The following is a 21,836-nucleotide window of genomic DNA, read 5'->3' as shown; positions in this document are numbered from 1 at the left end:
ATTTCTTCCTCACACTCAGATTTACTTTCACCCACACATGGCGTCTCCAAGCACCACTGTCCTCTCCACGTATCTTCTCCACCCACCACTTTCTTCTACCAGCCAGTGTTCCTTCCCCCCACGATCCTCCAAACATGCAATCATATCCCATCATCCTCCACTGTCCCTTCTCTGTCCGGCCGCCCATCATTCTCCACCCACATCATGGTTATTTTCGCATCGCCTCGGACACCACCACCACCACCAGCTACCACCACCACCACTATCTAACTCCTCCCCCAGAGTGCTCCCTCCCCGCCCTTTGCACTCCCCTCCCGACATAAACCTGGACATCGTCATGCCAACACGCCAGGAAACTATAATTACCGCTGCATTCGATATGGTGTGAGATTTCTAACTTTTGCTTGACTTACTACCCACCCCGCTGCCCCGCTGCTTTGTCACGTCCACGTCATTAGCCCCTTCAATACCATGACACGTTTTGATGGTTCTGCATACTATTTGGCTTTTTCATACAGCTTTAGAAACTTATGTGGGGTTAAAATAGTGAAGACTCTGGCCATTAATCTTCTGACCTTCATAGACCCTTCTTAATGTAAATAAAATCGTTTAATCATACCCAAACTCATGGTAAAAATACGTTCCAGTACTGAAGGGGTTAAACTATGAACAAAGTGTGGTTTTTAATTTTCTTGTTCGAGGTTTTACGAGTAGATATGACCACACGAAGTTAAATGAAGAAAAAAATATGCAAGGAGGTAAGACACAGACACGGATGACCATTAAAGCACCAAGCCTGTTATAAAAACGAACCAGGAAAGAAAAAATAATGCAAAATAGAGAGTGAAAAAAACCGTACCTTTTAATCTCCCCTTCATTTTGAGATCTGGAGGATAAAGAACACCACTCTTTCAACATTTTCTTTCACTTTTTTTCAATATTCTTTCCTGGTTTCTTTTTCTTCTTTAGGTTTAAAGCATTGACGAAACCTGCACACCAACACACACACTCGCACCTACACACACATACAGGCATACAGATAGACGTCAGCCTATACCTGCCTATCCTCGCCACAGCCTGCTCTCGTTTTACAGGCAATTGGCATCAGATTACGCCGAGCGGCAGGTCATTAGAGGGATCTTTTACGCATAACGGAGGACACAAGGGCGCCAAATATGCATCGCACGGCCACTTAGACTGATGAATTGCACGTTTCACTGTAATTAATGCGAAGTTTTAGAGGCTAGAAGAGCGAGGGTGGCCTGAATAGGTGTGCGTGTTCGTGTACGTGCGTGTGCGTGAGTGTGTGTGTGTGTGCCTGACCTTCATTCCCTCCCTCCTCCCACTCTTCCACCTCGCCTCCGCCTCGGCCAGGTATTTGTATGCATTTCCGCCACCCACAATACGCGGCTTCTCATTTTAAAACACAGTTCATGTCCGTTTTCTCTTATTTCTCACGCGAGGTTCAGTCATTCCATTAAGTTTATTTTGCCACTGTCCATCAGGTGGCGTCGCTAAGGTCCATGAGCCCTCGTTATTCACTCCCACTCCCCACTCCCTCCTTATCTCCTCCATTTCTCCTTATCCCTCATGTTGCTGTTCCTAATGCTATTCCTGATCTCTTTTGTAATTTCTTCCCATTCTTTTGTGGTCAGTATTCATTTTGTCTGTTTTCTTTATCTCTTTTCGTTTCTTTTTCCATTCCCTTTCTTCTTTGTTCTTTTTTGCTTTCATAATCTCTTTTTTCTCAGTTTCTTCTCCCTTTCTCACATGCAGGTTCGCTCTTGTTTTATTGCTCTCTCTCTCTCTCTCTCTCTCTCTCTCTCTCTCTCTCTCTCTCTCTCTCTCTCTCTCTCCATTATCAGAAACCGTGTATAATATGTTGATATCAATGGCAATGCTTTACTACACACACACACACACACACACACACACACACACAGGTAGGTTCAACAAGCAGAATATATCTGCATGTGTTGGAAAGGAAAATCAATAACATCACTATCAAAGCACTCTCTCTCTCTCTCTCTCTCTCTCTCTCTCTCTCTCTCTCTCTCTCTCTCTCTCTCTCTCTCTCTCCAAACCCTAGTTTTTATCCTTCCTTTCTTTCAGTGTATATTATTAGAAAACCATTTATTGTTTACCCTTTCAGAACTTCATTACCCACACCTATAAACTCTACTGTCTTCTATCACATTAAAGTTATTTCCTCCTTTAACAAGACACAAAGCAAATTCTCCTTATGAAATACGCTCTGAAGCCGGACTACACCAGCCGATGCATCCCTTCAAGTTCCGCCTTTTCTCAGCCTTCCTCGTATTCTGAAGTGGGATATCTCCGAACGTGTATCATCTGGCAATCTTTTCCTTGATCAGCAGTATGAATTCCGCTAAAGGCGATCTTACTCTCTTTATGGAATTGGGATCTTCCTCTCATGGGAACTTTTGTCAGAGAGAGAGAGAGAGAGAGAGAGAGAGAGAGAGAGAGAGAGAGAGAGAGAGAGAGAGAGAGAGAGAGAGAGAGAGAGAGAGAGAGAGAGAGAGAGAGAGAGAGAGAGAGAGAGAGAGAGAGAGAGAGAGAGAGAAATTGTGTGTGTGTGTGTGTGTGTGTGTGTGTGTGTGTGTGTGTGTGTTTGTGTGTGTGTGTGTGTGTGTGTGTGTGTGTGTGTGTGTGTGTGTGTGTGTGTGTGTGTGTGTGTGTGTGTGTGTGTACGTACAGAGGCAAACACAGAGGCACAGGAAATGAAACATGAGGCCAGACAAGGCTTCTGATACAAGACAAATGAATTATAGATAGACACACAGACACAGAGACATACGTGGACAGAGACAGACACTAACACACTCTAGAAAAAAGGATAACAGGGATATGAATAGTTCTCCATCTATCTTGTTCTCCTTCACGTATGGGTCACGTGTAATTGTGAGGAAGTAAACAAATATCCCCATTACACACTTATAGATCTGGCGTGTCTAACCCACTCTTGTTAACCTCCATCTTACTAATAAAGGCAAGACACTCAATCCCTTCAGTACTGGAACGCATTTCTACCTTGAGCTTTGGAGTGTGATTAGATGATTGACATTAGGAAGAGTCTCTGGAGGTCAGAAGATTAATGGCCACAGTCTTCACTATTGCAATCCCTACATGAGTTGCTGAAGCTGTATAAAATCATCAAATAGTAAGCAGAATGAAGAGGAAAACGCGTCATGGTACTGCAGGGGCTAAGACTCAACTAATAAAGACAGGGAAAGAAAGACAGACGCGACACAACGCAGCAGAGACCAGCGTAGATTAAACATATAAATAATAGCGAGATGGGGTGAAGATACATACCAGCAGAGGGTGACGGGGAGGAGGAAGGTAGTGAGGAGTTGGGTTGAGAGAGTACAAAGGGACATTTAATAGGATGGAGGAGGTTAGGGAGATTAGGGAGGAAGGAACACTTGTGAATTCGTGGGTTAAGGATGAGGAGGAAATGGCGACATGGCCACTATAGAAGACAAGGAGGGAGAAAGGAACAGAAAGGGAGAAAGAGAATGTGAATATGAGAAAACGTGTGTAGAGGAAAGACGTGTGTTATGAAATGAGGAATAAGGAAGGGAAGGACACATAGAAGAGATAAAAAGGGACTGAGAAAAGAGGAGGAGAGGATGAAGATGGACATAAGGAGAGGTGAGGAGAGAAAAGAGGTGAGTGATTAAGAAATGAGGAGCAAGAGAGGAGGATGTGAAACCAAGGAACCAAGAAAGGAGATAAAAGAGGACTGAGGAAGAAAGATCAAAGAAAAGAGAAAGAGAGGGAAAGGAAGACACATATAAGGAAAGGTGTAAAGAGGGAAAGAGCAGGTGAGATAAAGAAATGAGGAAAGGAAGAGGAAGAAAGAAATACTGAACACAAGAAGATAAAATATGGAGAAGAGGAGAAAGCATGAAATATTCTAACGGAAGCTGGAAAGAAGATGAGGAAAGTTAAGGAAGAAATACGAATAGTGAAACGACTGGAGAGGAAAGGAAAAAGTGAAGGAAAGGAGGCAAGCAGAATTGATAAAAATGGAACAGGAGGAAGAAAGTTAAACAAGGGAGATGAGGAAGAAGGAGTGAAGACCGAAGGTGGATTGGAATGAAAAGTGGAAGAAATAAAGATAAAGAGATACACGTAACTGGCAAAAATAGAACAGGAAGAGGATAGAATTGGGGAAGGAACAAAGAACAATAACAGAAGTGAAGAAGGTTGAGAATTAAGAGAACTGATAAAATTTGAACAAGGAGAACATGCAATTGAAGAAACAAAACATATAATAAGAGGCTGAAGTAACGTAACCAAGCCAAAACCATTCCAACCAAACCCAACTAAACCTAACCCATCACAACCCAATCAAATCAAACCAAAACAAAACTTAACTAACCTAACCCAACCCAACCCAAAACAAACCTAATCCAACCAAACCTAATCCAACCCAACCAAGCCTAACCTAACCTAACCCAACTAAACATAATCTAACTCAACCCAAAACTAACCAAAAAAAAAAAAGAGACAAAAGAGTTGGGTGAAGTTAGCGTGGAGTGGCGGTGGTTGGGTGGCAGGGCGTGGCAGTACGTGGACCAGAGCTACAGGATTAAGGGCAGCGAGAAATGAAGGTCTCAGTAGCTTAGTGAAGGGGAGGAGCGAAGCAGGAGGGAGAGGTAATGGCGCTGGGACGGCTTCATCGAGCGAGGGTCAGTAAAGTCCTTCAACAGAGTGGTTATCATCACTTTATACTTGGGAAGTTTAAATTAACCGTTTCTTTAATCTCTTCCCCACACTGCTTCTCTAAAAAATAACATCCATACCTTTCGCTGGTATTGTCTGGAGCTCCCTGCCTGCTTCTGTATGTCCAACTTCCTATGACTTCATTTAAGAGGGAGGTTTCAAGACATTATTCCTTTTTTTTTTTTTTGGCTAACTATCTCTAACCTGCAAAGGGACTGACTACTTAGTTGTCATTTTCTTTCGTTTTATATTGCCCTGGGCTGGATTTTCCCTCATACATAAAAAAGTACTACAACCTCTTAAGATCGCAGCTTAGTATAGGATTACCGTACAATTTGGAAAGGAGCCACTGAGAGTAAAGGGATTAAGAGCAAACCATAAGAACATAAAGGGAAGCCATTACAATTTAGTCCCTGTACAAAACTTACATCCTACTATGATCCAAAAACTCTTGTGTAATCTCATAAATCTTCTTACTAACTAGCCACTAACAATCTGACTAGCGACTGAGTGGTTTATATCATTCCGCTTGTGTGTGTCCATCTTTAACCCCTTCAGTACCATGACGTTTTGTCATATCAATTCTGTTTACAATTTGGTGTTTTTACAGAGCTTTTAGAAACACATGTAGGGATTAAAATAGTGAAGACTCTGGCCATTAGTCTTCTGCTCTCTATAGACCCTCCCTAATGTCAATAAAATGGTACACAAATTTAAAAGTAAAAATGTGTCTCAGTATTGAAAGGATCAAAGAAAAATACTCAAACACTTCTCTAGTTTTCGATAATTTTTTTCTGGTTCTACACATAATGGCTTCCTTTTTCCTGCTTTTTTATACTACCTAACTAAATTTGCAAAGGAAAAAACAGTGTGCAGTAATAAATTTGCTAAGGAAAATGCATCTACAGTTAAAATACAGAATAAATGTCACAGCAGATCCAAATTGCTATTACAAGGGAAAGAAATAATATGGTTAGGCCGCACATAACAGGAATCAATGGTAACAACTGGAGTAGAAAATATTACGTGGCTTCTTTTTTTTCAGTGTCAAGTGGATAACTGCGTAAATCCAAAATGGTGAAGGGAAGAGGGAAAAGTTACACGACTCTGAAAAATAGACTTGTGACGAGTGATAATCTGACAAGGAAAAAAATATATGTCAAGCCGTCAGGAACCACCCACGAGCGAAAAAAATGGTGAAATAAATGAATTACAAAAAGAGGGAAGAAAAAAGAGCAGGAATTGTCAGTCAGTCAAATAGGAAGTAACAGGAAGAGTCACACACACACACACACACACACACACACACACACACACACACACACACACACACACACACACACACACACAGAGAGAGAGAGAGAGAGAGAGAGAGAGAGAGAGAGAGAGAGAGAGAGAGAGAGAGAGAGAGAGAGAGAGAGAGAGAGAGAGAGAGAGAGAGAGAGAGAGAGATCCACACACACACAAACACACACACACACACACACACACACACACACACACACACACACACACACACACACACACACACACACACACACACACAGGAAGTTTACTTATTTTCTAACTCTTCCCTAAAAAAAAAAAAAAACAAGAAACAATACGACAAAAAGAAAGAAAATCAAAATAAAAACAAAAAAAACATACATAAAAATTAACAATACAAAAGAAACCAATCCCTTAAGAAAATATTGGAAAACTTTGAAACATGAGCGTAAAAAGTAGTAATGACAAGGGAACGATTTTGTTTCCCTACTAAGGTGAGTAGGGAGACGTGGGCATGTGTGTGTAGAGACGATTAGAGGAGGATGAAACGCGCCGAGGAATAATGCTGAAGGAACGAGAGTGTGTGAGAGTCTTGGGGAGAAAGTACTGACGCTGCGGAAATGAGATTAGTGAGTTAAAGAGAACAGGAATCTTGTGAGACGAGGATGAGAGAAGGAGGTTGAACAATACACACAGAAAATGAAAAACGAAAAGGTGACGATAAAATATGACAGTATGAAAAGACAGGAAACAACGAAGCGATAAATAAAAAGGATGAAACAGAATAGCGATGTAAGAGGGAATGACTCAAGACAGTGATGAATAGAAGAGCAGGAAAAGAAGAGTGAGAAGAATAGGATGGTGCAAGACTTAAAGGGAGAAAGCCAGAGGATATCAGAGGTCAAAAACTGAAAATGTTGAGGCAATAAGATAAGTTCGCTGTGATTCGATGAGACGGTTCCAAAATGACAGGTAAGACAGGAAGGAAAGAGAGGAGAAAAATTACCCAAGTGACCTGAAGCTAAGAAGTGAAAGCAAGACATGACAGGAACAAACTGCACTGATATTGCAGGAAGGAGCCAAAGAGAGAGAGAGAGAGAGAGAGAGAGAGAGAGAGAGAGAGAGAGAGAGAGAGAGAGAGAGAGAGAGAGAGAGAGAGAGAGAATGTTGCTATACCAGGAAACTTCGGAAAATCCAGAAATTGGATGCTAAATAATAAATAAGTAGATATATAAAATACTAATACCGCTAGCAACACCACCACCACCACCACCATCACCACCACTACTACAACTACCACCACCACCACCACTATTACTACTACCACTACCAGTACCACATATACTACTACTATTACTACCACTACTACTTCCGCTACCATTACCACCATTACTACTACAACAGCTAAACAAACCAGTAATAATAACACAGGTAGAAAAAAATCACAAACCAACAGCAAGGAAAAATAAGAAAAATAAACAAACTAGACAAAAAAAATTAAAACTCTTCTAATAACTCTTTAATAAACAAGCAATCGATCCACAACAGCGCACCACAATGGCCAATCACCGCTGCTACCGTGAACCATTTACCTGCTCAAGGCACAAAGGGCTTTTATGATAATTAGTCTTGGTTACACCTGGACAAAGGAGATCGAGATGGGGGTGGGGAGGGAAGTGTTGAGGGTGTCTGCGTATCACTTTCCCAGGTATCGCCATAACGCTTCGTGGTATTAAGGTTAATTGATACGTATCATTTGAAATACGTGTCATAGGAGAAGAGAAGGCGGTGGAGTAGGTGAGGATGAGCAGGGCGGGAAAGGGAAGTAAAAATGAAGGGCTAGTTAATAGATATGGAAAAGAAAATGGGAGACTGACGAGAAGGAAGGGTGAAGGAAATGGAGATAAAGGAATATAGATAAAAAAAAATAAATAAAGGTTATAGATAAAAGAGAAAAAAAGGTTCAGGAAAATGGAGATTAAGAATAGGAGAGAAAAAGAAGAGAGATGATAATAAAAGAAAGATGCATAATTTTGAAGGAAAGAAGGATGAAGGAAGAAAATGCAAATAAAGGAATATAGATAGAAAGGAGTAAAAAAGTTCAAGAAAATGGAGATTAAGAAAAAGAGAGAAAGAGGAAAAGAGAAGAAATTAGAAGAAAGATGCATGATTTTGGAGGAGAGAGAGAGAGAGAGAGAGAGAGAGAGAGAGAGAGAGAGAGAGAGAGAGAGAGAGTTTAAATCCTACGTGAGTGTAACTTGTCACCTCTCTTGTACTACCTTCCCTACCTCCCCCTCCCCCACCCCGCCCCTTCACCACAACACAGGTAAACACACACCTGCACTCACCGCTCCTCCCTCTCCCTCCTCTCTGGTATATCTTGCTCTACAGTTCTGACAATGTAAAGTCACGTCTATATTATTTTGTTTATTCAGTATTTGTTTTCATTATATAATTCCTTTTCAAGCTTTGTAGAACTTCATAACTTAAAAATATAGAATGGGATAAATGTATAGGAATGGGAATATAAGGTAATTATTTATGTATTTAAGCAATCTTTTAATCATTATCAAAGTTATATTATTATGTTTTCTGTAAATTGCTAAAGATCAGTTCATGTTTCGTTCTTTAGCTGTAAAATGTATCGACAATGTCAATATAGATCATAAGAAGTGTCTTTTCAATTAAACTATTCCATACACTAAGTTTAATTCACAATAATGGTCTTTCATAGAATTAAACACTACGTCTGCTTACACTAATGACTCACGTGTACTGCCTTCCTCTACTGAATACTCTATGATTAATTAACCTCCCTTCCCTGTGCTACCCTTAAGACCATTACCGAGTTATTGTTCTCACGGTTATTAATGAACCTGCTGGCGCTAATCTTCCCGGAAGTATTATAATTATTGTGCATCAGACTTCCTTATAATCATAGTAAGATTGCGCTACCCTTTCCTTAAATTCATGAGATAGTAAAGATAGTAAAGAGTAGCAGTAGAATACTTCTTAGAATAAACAATAGTAAAACTTTAGTTATTAAAAAGTAGTAGTAAAATGTCAGTAAAAATAGTAATATTAGTAAAAAGTAGTATTAAAAAGTTATTTTAAGTATAGTTAGTAAAAAAATCTATCAATATCACGCGAACTCACGCTCATCAATTTTACCGACGCGACACGTGATCATGGCAGAAGATTTAATCCCATCAGTATCGAGACACATTCTTACCATGAGTTTGGGTGCAATTAGACGATTTTATTGACATTAGAAAGGGTCTATTGAGGTCAGAAAATTAATGACCAAAGTCTTCACTATTCTGATATCCATATAAGTTTCTGAAGCTGCATAAAATCACCATATAGTAAGCAGAAGGAATATGAAAACGTGTCATGGTACTTAAGGAATTAATATTGATCATTGTACCCTATTTCGTATCAAACTTTATCTACTAAACACTCAATATACGTTTATTTCTTCCCTTACCATTGTCTCTTTACCCTCCATTAAAGTATTATTTCCCTTGTGTTCTGCAGGTGGGTTATCAGCGTGGGAGAGGGCAGCCCGCCACGTAGTCCCGCCGCCTACAGTGCCCGGCCCGACCCTGCCGCCTGTGTTCGACCCCCGGGTGTCTAACAATGTGACTGTCACCGCCACCAAGACAGCGCGACTCTCCTGCATCGTCCACAACCTTGGCAACAACTCGGTAATCACAAAGGCTCACCCCCTTTTAGTGCCCAGTGACTCTATTCTTTGCACTTCATTGTTTCATTTTCTTTTATTTTTTATGCAAGAGGGGAAGCCAGCCAAGGGCAACAAAAGACGGGAAAAAGGCCCACTTGAATGTCATTTCCCTTAAAGATCAAATAGAGTTTGTCAAAAGTCTGGGACAAATGTCTTGGAATTCCATTTTGTGGTGTTAAAGTCTTTTGTTCTATTTTTTTTTTTTCTTTGGTCATGTGTGCGATTGATTTTCTTCTCTCTATTCTGTGTATTTCATTTGATTTTATTTGGCTCCAACACTTTGATACCTGTACGTTTATGTGTCTCAGATTATACACTACCTCTCTTGCTCGTCACTCAGTCTAACAAAAGTCCATTTTTCTTCCTTGAGTTCCTTAACCAATACATGAGCGTCAGTCCGATAAAAGAGCAAGATGAATTATGTCCATCTCAGCTCTTGCTGGTTCTTTATTTACTCATTTCTTGTTTGCCTTTATTTGTCTGTCTAGTTTCTTTCTTTTGTCGTCAGGCTCTTCTTTTCAGCTCTTCTTTTGCTGCCTCGTCTTTCTTTCTCTTTCTTCGACCGTCTCATCCTTCTGCTTGTCTATCTTCGTATTCCTCTTTTTACTGTCTTTGCCTGTTTGAAAATACTCTCTTTCCACGATGTCATCATATGCTACGTCTCTCTCTGTCCACGATGCAAAGTTTGTCACTGTACAAGATACAGAAAAGACCTGAAAATATTAATCATCTATCAAAAAGATCTTCATTGCTGCTTAGACAGAAAGAGAGAGAAGGAGGAGAAAGAGAGAGAAAGCCACACTCACCCTTCAGGCAGAAGACAGAAAGAAGCCATGAGTAATAAGTGACGACCTTAAGAAACACCACCACCAAATGTATGATGGAGGCTAAAGCACAGGCGCCTCACTAGCACACGGGCCGAGGTGAACCTCTCCCTCCGCGATAGAACGGGAAGAAAAAGGCGAAATATTCTTCTCCTTCCGCTCCGGCAAGGCAGACGAAGCGGAAAAGGCAGCGGGGAGACGACGCCGCACATTCGCTAGCCTGCTAATGGCCGCCAGGCAGATTACATAAGAGCAAAATCCAGCCCACTGATTGGTCTGTAAAAGCGACGCCACCCGAGCAACGTCTTCCCAATTGGCCGTGACGACTTCATGCACCACCGGACTAATTGGCCTGGGATAGTTCACGCGGACGAGCAAAATTCCTCCCCTAATTTACCTGAACGCTGAGGAAGAAAGAAAAATTTTGCGACTTGAATAAATAATGAAACGAACGTACGAGAGGAAAAAAAAAGGAAGGGAAAAAATTAACCCTTGCTCTTCTGGAATATGGTGAAGGTGCATGCATGAAAAGGTGAGGAAATGGCGTGGGTGTCTTGCTATCTTACGTAACGGCGGTGATGGTGGTGGTTGTGGTAAGAGAACGCCAGAAACCTGTCCCTGCGTGGTGTCATTGCAAAGGTAACCATGCAAACCAGACTAACTTCACCAGCCTCGTGCATGATGTCTCCTTTAATGATGCTATATTGATTAAGCAGTTTGCCTTCTCTCCTCTACCCTCCTCCTCCTCCTGCTCCTCCTGCTCCTCCTCCTCCTCCTCCTCCTCCTCCTCCTCCTCCTCCTCCTCCTCCTCCTCCTCCTCCTCCTCCTCCTCCTCCCTTCTTCCCTTCTACTCTCAACCCAACCTGATCCTCTCCTTTACCCCTTTCCTTACTTCTATCATTTCCCCTCCAACACCATACCCCCTCAGGCCAGGCAAGTAATTACCCACCTGCCATTCTCCCCTTCTTGTTACCCGGTGGGAGGAAAGACCTCTCTCTCTCTCTCTCTCTCTCTCTCTCTCTCTCTCTCTCTCTCTCTCTCTCTCTCTCTCATACATAAAATGGATACGTATTTGAGATTAATTCTTTCTACGAATAAGAACAGCTGAATTTTGTTGTTGCTTTTGTTCTGTGCTTGTGCGTGTAAGTGCGGGTGCGCGAACACGCACACACACAGACACACACACACACACACACACACACACACACACACACACACACACACACACACACACGTTTCACCTGGTTGCAGGTGTCGTGGATCAGGCACAGGGACCTGCACATACTGTCGGTGGGCGCGCAGACCTACACTAGCGACGACAGGTTCGAGGCGGTGCCACAGGCCGCCAAGGGGGACTGGATGCTGAGCATCAAGTACGCACTGCCGCGGGACTCCGGCCAATACGACTGCCAGGTGTCCTCCACGCCCCCCACAGCCCGCACCGTGCACCTCACCGTCGTGGGTAAGACTCGGGCCTGTATTAATCTCTCTGCTTTTATAGTACATCTTCACATATTTTGTTTAATTTTACAGGCACTTTTTAATTAATATGCAGGTACCACATGGACTTTAATTTGTTCAGTATGTCTTGCTCAAATCAATTCGTTACAAAAACATCAAGCTTCACACCCTCTCTTCATGTCGAGGAATGTAAAGTGAAGAGTAAAGTACAGGACGAACACACACAAGTCACCTTCCGCTTTTCCCTCATATATTTGAAGACGAATTATAAACATACTGATTATTTGAAAATTCTCAGACTTAACATCAATATTCAATGTCATCCAGAATATATAGCAAGCGAAGGATGCTGAGCCGACTTCTACTTCCCTCTTCAAAGCCACTTAGGCAAATGGATATGAATCTTTAATCTCTTCATTATGTAAAGAACCAGTACTAAAATTGAAATTCCATGTCTTAACGTATAGAGTAAGGCAAAGGTACAGTACGGGCATATAACCTTCCCCCTTTAACTGTACCTTTGGATGAATGGATGTCATATTTTACCTTCTTTACAACACAAAAATAAACAAACAAACAAGCTACACTTAAACCTCTAAGACTGACAGCATAAAGTAAGAAGCTAAGGTACTGAACACACACACGCCTCCCTCTTCCACAATCCCCTTAGACAAACAGAGATGAACTTTGAACTTTTCCTTCCTTACGAAACACTAAACTTACCTAGAATATAAACTAAAGCATAGACACACAACACAGTCCCTTCCACGCTCCCCTGCATCACCCATCTCCCTGTACAGAGCCCCGGGCCAAAATCCTGCGAGCCCCTGAGATGCACGTGGGTCTTGGGTCACCCATCAACCTGACCTGCGAGGTGGATTACTCCCCAGAGCCGCCGGATTACTTGCACTGGTACCACAAGGAAAAGGTGAGACGCTGGAGTAAAGGTGATGTCATGCTACTTGTTCCCTCGCTTTGCCTCTTTCTGTTTCTCTTCCTTACTTCATTCTTTGTTGTTTGGTGATCGTGATGTGTTTTGGTGTGTTTTAGCTACGTTTATTGTATTCTTATTTTTCTTTCTCTTTCTCTTTGCCTTCCTTGCTTCATTCTTCATGTTCGTTCATGGTGAAAGTGGTGTAGGTGAGGTTTGATTTGTTTTTCTGTCTTTTATCTAAGTTTACAATATTCCTGTCTGTCTTTAAAGTGTTTTTGTCTATCTCTCTCTCTCTCTCTCTCTCTCTCTCTCTCTCTCTCTCTCTCTCTCTCTCTCTCTCTCTCTCTCTCTCTCTCTCTCTCTCTCTCTCTCTCTCTCTTTGCCCAAGGCCTCCAGACTCAGACAGATTAACTCTCGCATCTCTCATCGTCCCCTTTGATGAAACGTCAGGCACAGAGATGATTGTCCTACAGTACTGTCTCTAATCTCATCCAGTGCCACGCGCCGCTGCCTTCCACACACTGTCGCTGTCATTGCAACTATGTCTTAATGAGGTTTTAATGAATGGCTGAATTATAACGTTTCTGGAGAATATGTATACGTGTGTGTGTGTGTGTGTGTGTGTGTGTGTGTGTGTGTGTGTGTGTGTGTGTGTGTGTGTGTGTGTGTGTGTGTGTGTGTGTGTGTGTGTGTGTGGTAATGTGCCTTTAAAGGAAATAATTTTGTATGGCATTCTTGTCCCAGCTTATCGTTCACCCCCTTCCCTCTCTCTCTCTCTCTCTCTCTCTCTCTCTCTCTCTCTCTCTCTCTCTCTCTCTCTCTCTCTCTCTCATCCTTCAAGCAGTGACGCAGGCAGAATCGTTCCCTTGGTAACTAACAGACCCATACGTCACTTTTAGTCACTTTTAAGTCACTTTTTTATATTACCTTGAGTTGATTTGTGACGAGTGAAAGAGTCAGAATGAGTGAAAGTGCAAGGATTCGTCTCTCTCTCTCTCTCTCTCTCTCTCTCTCTCTCTCTCTCTCTCTCTCTCTCTCTCTCTCTCTCTCTCTCTCTCTTCTGCTCTCGTCTTTTCCACCTTCCCTTTAACGAGTAGCCATTTTTAGAAGTTCGATATTTTCAAGCCAACAAAACATTTATGTGCGTCTGACTATTCATGTTTTCACGAGGCTAATACATATTCTATGACTGTCCCACTAACGAACACGGAGCGAATAGTACCTTTCCTTTCGCCTTATCTCACTCACCCTCTCTGCGTCCCCTCGCGTCAGACAAACCACTGTCCACTACTCACTCTTCATAACCACTGCCCCCTTTCGCCTTCCACCGTCCCCTCTGCCAACACTTTTCCATGGTTTTCTCTCCTCATCCTACCAATATTCTCCAACTTTTATATTGCTGGTCGTATTTTTGGGTTAAAACTCCATGACTATTCATCTTTCTATTATTTCCGTGTCCGTAACAGTCTTTCAAATTCCACGAATACTTTTCATCTTTTTATTCTGTCATCACTGTTATTTTTTTGTTTATACGTATTATCTCTTTCTCTATTGTATCCTTTATTTTAGTATTTCTCTCCAATATTCTGGCTTTTCAAATTTTTCTTTCCTCCCTATTTCTCTCTCTTCATATGTCATCTCTTTCATTACCTTATGTGCTTCACCTACCCTTAATATTCCCTCCCTCTGTTCCACACGTCATCATTTTGCATTTCTCCCTTCATTCTGCTTCTAAGCCTCTCTACTATTGCTTCCCTGTTTACTTCTTTACATTATCCTCACACCTTACCCATACACTCCCATTGCCTCCTGCCATCCCACGCCTCTCCTCCCACTCTCTATCCTTCCCTCCCAACGCCGCAGATGGTTCGTAAGGACGGGGACCGGGTGTCGGTAAAGACCAAGCTGGGGAGAAGCAGCTTCAGTCAGCTCGTGGTGAGGCGCGCCCGTCCAGACGACGCGGGCGTGTACACCTGCAGTCCCGCACACGCCATCGAGCACTCCATCACCGTGCACGTCCTCACAGGTAAGCACGTGCATGGTTTTAAAGGTATCCGAGTGTCATTAAGTGAGTATCGTGTTTTTTTATGAGATTTTTAGAGGCGTTTTCTGTTTTGACAGTCTCTTATCCATCCATTAAGGAAGGTAAAGACGCCTTCTTGTTAAAAGATTAATGTCGATCTTTTATTTATATTTCAAAATGTATTTTTAAATACTCTAGGTGGTTTCCAGTACTTTAAGATAATTCCTCATTTATATAGTATTTCTAGCTTTATGAAATTCTTTATGAACACAAATTACTTGATGTTTTAGATCTTTAAACTATTTCAGTTCCCAAAACACCTATTACGTTTTCTAAGAATTGAGGTGGTGTTGAGATCAGGATGTGATGAGAAGCATTAGCTGGTCAAGAAGCCTTAGAGTTACAACACCATAAGGAAGTCTTGACATAGGATAATCAACTTTTATCCTCTCCCACTCCTTCCCAAAACTGCCAAACTGTTCCCCTGCCTTGCCTTGTGAGTGCACCACAAGGGGCACGTGTTGTCTGCCACCAGAGACCACCACTGCTAAAGGTGCCCCTGCCTCCACTAAATATTGTCTCCATTGAAGTTATTGAAATGCTTCCTGGTAAATGTAGAACAGTGAGACATCTGGTGGCAGGGAGTCGTTGAAATTTTCTCACTTTTATGCTCTTTGAGTTGAATTTTTTAGTTCTTTCCCTCTCTCTCTCTCTCTCTCTCTCTCTCTCTCTCTCTCTCTCTCTCTCTCTCTCTCTTTGTTGACCCTCTTCACTATTTTTCACTGATCTTCTCCCCTCTGTTCTCTCTTTTTCTATCCACTTCCCAGCCTTTCCTCCTGCTTCTCCCTTCGCCTAACACCCTGACACCCTGATGCCCTGACGCCCTCTCTCCCTTCGCCAGGGGAGTACCCGGCCGCTATGCAGGGCGGATCGTCAGTCACATGCGCAGGCCGACGTCGCTGGGCCCTCCTGCTCACCGCTACCGTCACCCTGTCCACCTCGGTCTTACTAACCTATTTTTATATGTAAATAACAATGTTTTACAGAAATCCCTAGAGTGTTTGCTTGTACCTTCCGTCACCAAAGAGAAAGTAAATAGTGAAAAATGTCCAGTTACTCCAGTGCAACTGAATGCACAGAAGGGACACGGATGGTGGACAAACAGCAGCAGACTTGTTGGCTCTAAGGTGACACTAATTTCTTACTCATACGAGTTCTTCTGACATTCATATTCTTATTGTTTTTGTTTTTTTTTTATGTCCATTAATACACATATAACTTAACCCCTTAAGTTCTATGACGCGTTTCCATATTCATTCTGCTTAGTATCTAGTGATTTTATACAGTTTCAGAAACTTATGTGGGGATTAAAATAGTTAAGATTCAGTGGCCATTAATCTTTTGACTTTCATAAAAATCATCCAATCGTACCCAAAATCACGGCAGAAAATGCGTCCCAGTACTGAAGAGGTTAAGTGTAGTCTGTCTACTTTAAAGTGGTTTCTGGGTCTCAGTCTGATTGGTGTCGCGGAGGAATGCATGGTTGTCAGATTTTGAGGAACACTGTAAACTATCCTTGTGTGTAGATCAACAGAAAACGAGCATTATTCACAAAAAAAAAAAAAAATCCACTGCATCATCAATAAGCTACACTATGTCTTAAACCCAGGAGCCATTATACAGTAGACACACTATAGACACTCCTCCCTCCGCTGCTTTGAAATCCACACCCACACACGAGCCACGACTAACACCCATCAATTTTTCTTTCCCATACCTTCACATTGGTATATACCGGAATTGTAGTGTTTGTCGTACCTCCATTGGGCTGGAAAGTAAGTAAGAGAAGATGAAGGTAGTGAAATATACAATACATAATGTGAAAAAGAGAAGGAAAAATAAAAAAAAGTCTGTGGAAAGTGAAAAGATGATATAAAACTAAAGAAATTGGTAAGAGAGAGAGAGAGAGAGAGAGAGAGAGAGAGAGAGAGAGAGAGAGAGAGAGAGAGAGAGAGAGAGAGAGAGAGAGAGAGAATCAACACAGACACAGACACACAAAACCAAACAAACAAACAAACTGAAAGAGGATTAAAGGAAATGCAATGGTGAGGGGAGAGGGAGGAAAGCAGGTGTATGGGCGAGAGTCGAGCAGATTTGAGAGCGAAGGAGGAGATGGGAACGGAAAGCATGTGAGGGGAAGAGTATCGAGAAGAGAGGGGGAAGAGAAATGGAGAGACGAGGGGACGAGAATGACTATACAAAGAGGAAAAATGGGAGGAAAAGTGTTCAGAAAGACAAAAGCACAGGGAAACTAATAGAGGGAGAAAGAATACTGAGAAATGAAGCGGAAAAAAGAATGATACAGAAAAGAGCGAAGGGCAATCAGCCAAGTGATATCACCACACTATGCTGATCCCGGTGTGGCCAATCTGGTGATGGCGGTGCTGGTGTTGTCACTGTGCTGTCGAAAGTGACGGAAAAATGTCCCAATCAGATTAAGTCTTTCAATGACACCATCTTTCCTTATAACTTGCATCTTTATGATCATTTATTTTTTTCATTTTTTTTTTTTACTAAGTTTTTCAATCGTTCTGTGATGTGCAAAAGACATGTATGTACCTCCTGTTCGCTTGTTCGTCCATCCACAAAGTATTGAGATTCCTGAATGGTAATGAGTAACAAAGGGTTAAAAATGGTCACTTCACGCTGCCATTCCCTCCCATACTCTCCTCACCAGCAGCCATCATCATTCTAAATACCAAACACATGTACTGACTGACCAAGGAAGAGTGAAAGACAATATGGTGAGTTGTAAGAGCATCCTGTCTTTCTTTTTCAAATCAAGACTGAGGAAGACGTACCTTTGTGTATCAATGAAAAAGAAAACGAGGTCCTTCTTGATAAAACTAAAAACAAATGCTCGAAAAAAAAAATTAAATATAGTATATAATAATTCATCTTTAAGCAGAACAAAATAAAAATCACATAAGAAATCACGAAAAAAAAATCTATTACCTTCACTTTTCCAATCTTCTCCATTATCTATAACACAAATACCACCATACCAATAACTCCAAGGCACTGCAAGGTATCAAAGTCCCCTGCGGCCTGACAAACACAGGTAGATACAATACATTTCAATCACAAACATTCATCTCTCTCTCTCTCTCTCTCTCTCTCTCTCTCTCTCTCTCTCAAATAATACAGTAATAGTGAAGGGAAATGCGCAGTGGTGACGTCATGGCAGACTAAGGGAGTGGTGATGACAGTAAAGGCGTCGTGGGAATGGTAATGATGATGTACAGGAGTGGAAGGAACGACCGCAAGAGAGGGACAATGCTGCAATACTCCCCCGCACCCCTTCCCGCGCCTCCCGCCCTGCGCCCTAGTGGAAGGTGAGTGTGCGTTCAGAACTTCACCATTTCAATACTGAGATACATCTTTACCTTGAGATTTGTGTACGATTAGACCATTTTAGTGACATGAAGAAAGGTCTATGGAGATCTGAAAATTAATGGCCACAGTCTTAGCTACTTTAATCCCCCACGTATGTTTCCCAAGGTATATAAAATTACCAAATAGTGTGCAGAATGAATATGGAAACGCGTCATTGTACTCAAGGAGTTAAGACAGCTGAAGATAGTAAGGGATGAGATGTTTAAGTAAGATAAGAAAAATTACTACTTCACAGAGTAACATCAGCTACACATTTTGATAAGTACGAGACTTTTGGTCTAAGGTGACTTGGTGTATAAATGTTGAAACAGGACATAAAATAGGATGGGTGGATAGGATAAGATGGTTATATGATCCACAGAGTAACAATTACTTGATTTACTGCAGGTTTGCCGAGCGCCTCATTGTTCCCATTGCCAATTAAGCTTTTTTTTCAGTTCAGAACATAAGTATTTTAGAGAATATTTTACTCTGTACCTGATGCGTTTTAACATACTATTCATCATGGAATGTTGAAATGCTCATTAACAATTTGATGCTTTAAACTTTATACGCCACTGCATAACAAGCCCTGTTACTAAGCTTGCCACAAACTGTTACCAAACAAGCGCTTACTTCTCTTTCACACAGCACGGAATATACAACACCCGATAATATTTCGGTATACGGTGGCACAAAGTCACTAAATGATGTTACAAAAGAGAATAAATAATTAAGTTTTAGATGTCCACTTAAACAACTCCATCCCTTAACAACCTATTAAAATATCATACCACGTTTTCATAAACATCTAAAGGAAAGTATCCTGCTTGTGAGTGGAACGGGAAAGCCTCATTTGGTGACCATGGACTAAAAGTTTTATCATTAAGCTATAATAAACGTATTAAAGATCCACCAATACCTTACTGCCGGTCGGCGTTGCATGGGGCTTGAGTAGTGGTGGTGGTGGTGGTGGTGGTGGTGGTAGACCCCTTCATCCGTCTCTCTTCATGGCAACTCCACTAACAAGCTTGAAAACGAGAAGGGTTTAATCATAGGATGAGCTCAGCATACACTTACGAGCCGTTTCCTACTAAAGGCTACAAAAAAACTACTAATTAATGTACTGAAGCGCTGAGGTTGGGTGGAGGGAGGAGCAGGTTCAAGAGGAGTTGGTGTTGCAGTGATGAAGGACGCCAGGCTCATAAAGTTGCCAATTTGATGTTAAACCGAGTGACTTTAGTATTGTTTTATCTGCCAAATTCACTACCTCGACATTTTAAAGTCCAGTTTACAGCCGATATCTGAAACTCTAACTAATGACTTGGAGCTCTTTGATGTTCGCCAAGAGTCTTCTAAAAATTCAAGTTGGCATTCTGGTCTCGCACCGCCCCCATCGCCACTCAGGCTTTCACTTCACGCCACCTCCATTCCTCCATCCTGGCCGCTTCTACCTTTCCTTCCCCTCCCTACTGTACGTCACCCTAATCCACCCCGACACTAACACTCACCTAACGTAGCTGCGAAGAACGCTTTTCTAATACCACATCGAGAAAACACAGACTTCCTGCAAGCCGGCGCGTGGGATGGAGGAGCCACGGTGGGGGGAGAGATGCGCAGGTGGGACGGAGGTACGGCATGGCGGCGAGGGGGTGGTCAGGCGGTTGCGTCACATTTTCTTTTTAATTATTGTTATAATCACCTTTCCGTTCGTGCAACATTTCCACAGTTTTTCTTCACTGCAGACATTTCCATCCCATCTTCTTTCCTGCTCGGCGTCCCAATAAGGCAGCCGGGCAGCCCTCCGGAAACTCCACAAGTTTGCAGCTTGAAGTTGCTAGTTAACGAGGAGAGAGCAGCGAGGCCGTCACAAGTGTGGGATCGCCGCTGCAGTTCGCATGACCAGACAGACCTAACAAGCAATGTCTAGCATGGCAACCACCGCGGCCAACACAGTCACACACCCACCCACCACCCACACTCACACAAGCACACACACACGGGCAATATAGCCTATTGTTATCCTCAACTTTAGAGAAATATTTACAAGAGTGAAATATCGAAGGCACACGCGCGCTTGGCTGGCGTTGGGTGGAAATAACAATATGTAACAAGAATCTGGGATAACGGTGGGGATGCAACACTATTACGACTGAAATATCACGAAACAAGATTTACCATGGCGTAACAAACCCTGCAGGAGGCGGCAACATTTATTGACACTGCAAATAACACGACACTTCCAAAGCCTGTCGGGGGGAGAGGGAGATAGGAGAGGTTACATGACGAGGATGGGGGGTAGGGTAGCCTAGGATTAGCTTAGCAAACCATCTCCCCTTCCTCCCTCCCTCTTCCTCTTCCTCTCTTACACTTCTATCTCCCTCTTTCCCTCTCCTCTCCCTCTCAGACTGCCTCCCGTACCTCCCTTCCATCTCTCCAGTTCCATTTTCATCATTTTCTTGCATTTCTCGTTATTTCCACGGGTGTTGCTTTCGTTGTTATCGTTGTTGTTTGTGTTACTGTTGCTCTTGTTCAACTTGGTGCCTTTTTCCAGTTTTTTTTTTTCTGCCCAATTTTTCGTGGAGTGTTGTGCGTGTGGCGAGGCGGAGCAACGAAGCAGTGAGCAATCTGGCAAATGGCTGAATAAACGCAGAGAAGGAGAGGCAAACAGAGGTGATAATTAAGAGAATGCGAGAGACTGACGCGCGTGAGACAAGAGACAATGCAGAAGGAACATTGCCAAGTTGTAGCACACGCACATGCACACATCCATCCACACCCACCCAACCACACACACACACACACACACACACACACACATTCTTCCCACTTCTAAGAATCGTTCCTTAACAGAGAAGAGAAAATGGACTAACTAATTAATTCTACGAGTATTAAAATTAATGGATATGCCCTTGCTCGATGATATAGCACACACACACACACACACACACACACACACACACACACACACACACACTGACGAGGAAGCACTTACTGTCGTCCTTGAGCAATAGGATGGGATGTGTGGCGTGTGAAATGTCTCAGTATTATCCATAGATCGGGCCATAAGAGCTCTCGCCTCTCACCACAACGATAAAGCTGACGATTACGAGTTCAGCACGTGATCCTCGAGACTAAGGGTGAATCACACACACACACACACACACACACACACACACACACACACACACACACACACACACACACACACACTGGTCTATTCACTACCTCAACAAAACAGTGACGTGTTCTTACATGTTTCACTGCTTTTCACTCCTGAGATCAGTAAAGTTTGCCATAACTCACAGCATCACAGCATCAGTATATATTCCACACACGCAGAGATAACTGATTAAACACATGTTATGAACTTTATAGATTATAAAAATCACGACT

At 42.3% G+C, this 21,836-nt stretch overlaps 1 protein-coding gene across 1 annotated transcript in view; it reads left to right on the top strand.

Annotated features, from left to right (window-relative positions):
* LOC123506279 (zwei Ig domain protein zig-8-like) overlaps nt 1–16,057 on the top strand; it is an 88,328-nt gene extending 72,271 nt beyond the window's left edge. Inside the window, exons 3-7 of the mRNA XM_045258230.1 lie at nt 9,556–9,725; nt 11,839–12,049; nt 12,849–12,976; nt 14,846–15,008; nt 15,907–16,057. Coding sequence (XP_045114165.1) covers nt 9,556–9,725; nt 11,839–12,049; nt 12,849–12,976; nt 14,846–15,008; nt 15,907–16,034 — 800 coding nt within the window. The 3' untranslated portion in view covers nt 16,035–16,057. The remainder of the gene's footprint in view (nt 1–9,555; nt 9,726–11,838; nt 12,050–12,848; nt 12,977–14,845; nt 15,009–15,906) is intronic.
* Nucleotides 16,058–21,836: the final 5,779 nt, after the last annotated feature.

The sequence above is a fragment of the Portunus trituberculatus genome, chromosome 19 (assembly GCF_017591435.1).
Source record: "Portunus trituberculatus isolate SZX2019 chromosome 19, ASM1759143v1, whole genome shotgun sequence".
NCBI classification, from domain to species: Eukaryota; Metazoa; Arthropoda; class Malacostraca; order Decapoda; family Portunidae; genus Portunus; species Portunus trituberculatus.
Note: the sequence above shows the minus strand (reverse complement) of the source record. Positions and strands in the feature narration are given on the sequence as shown.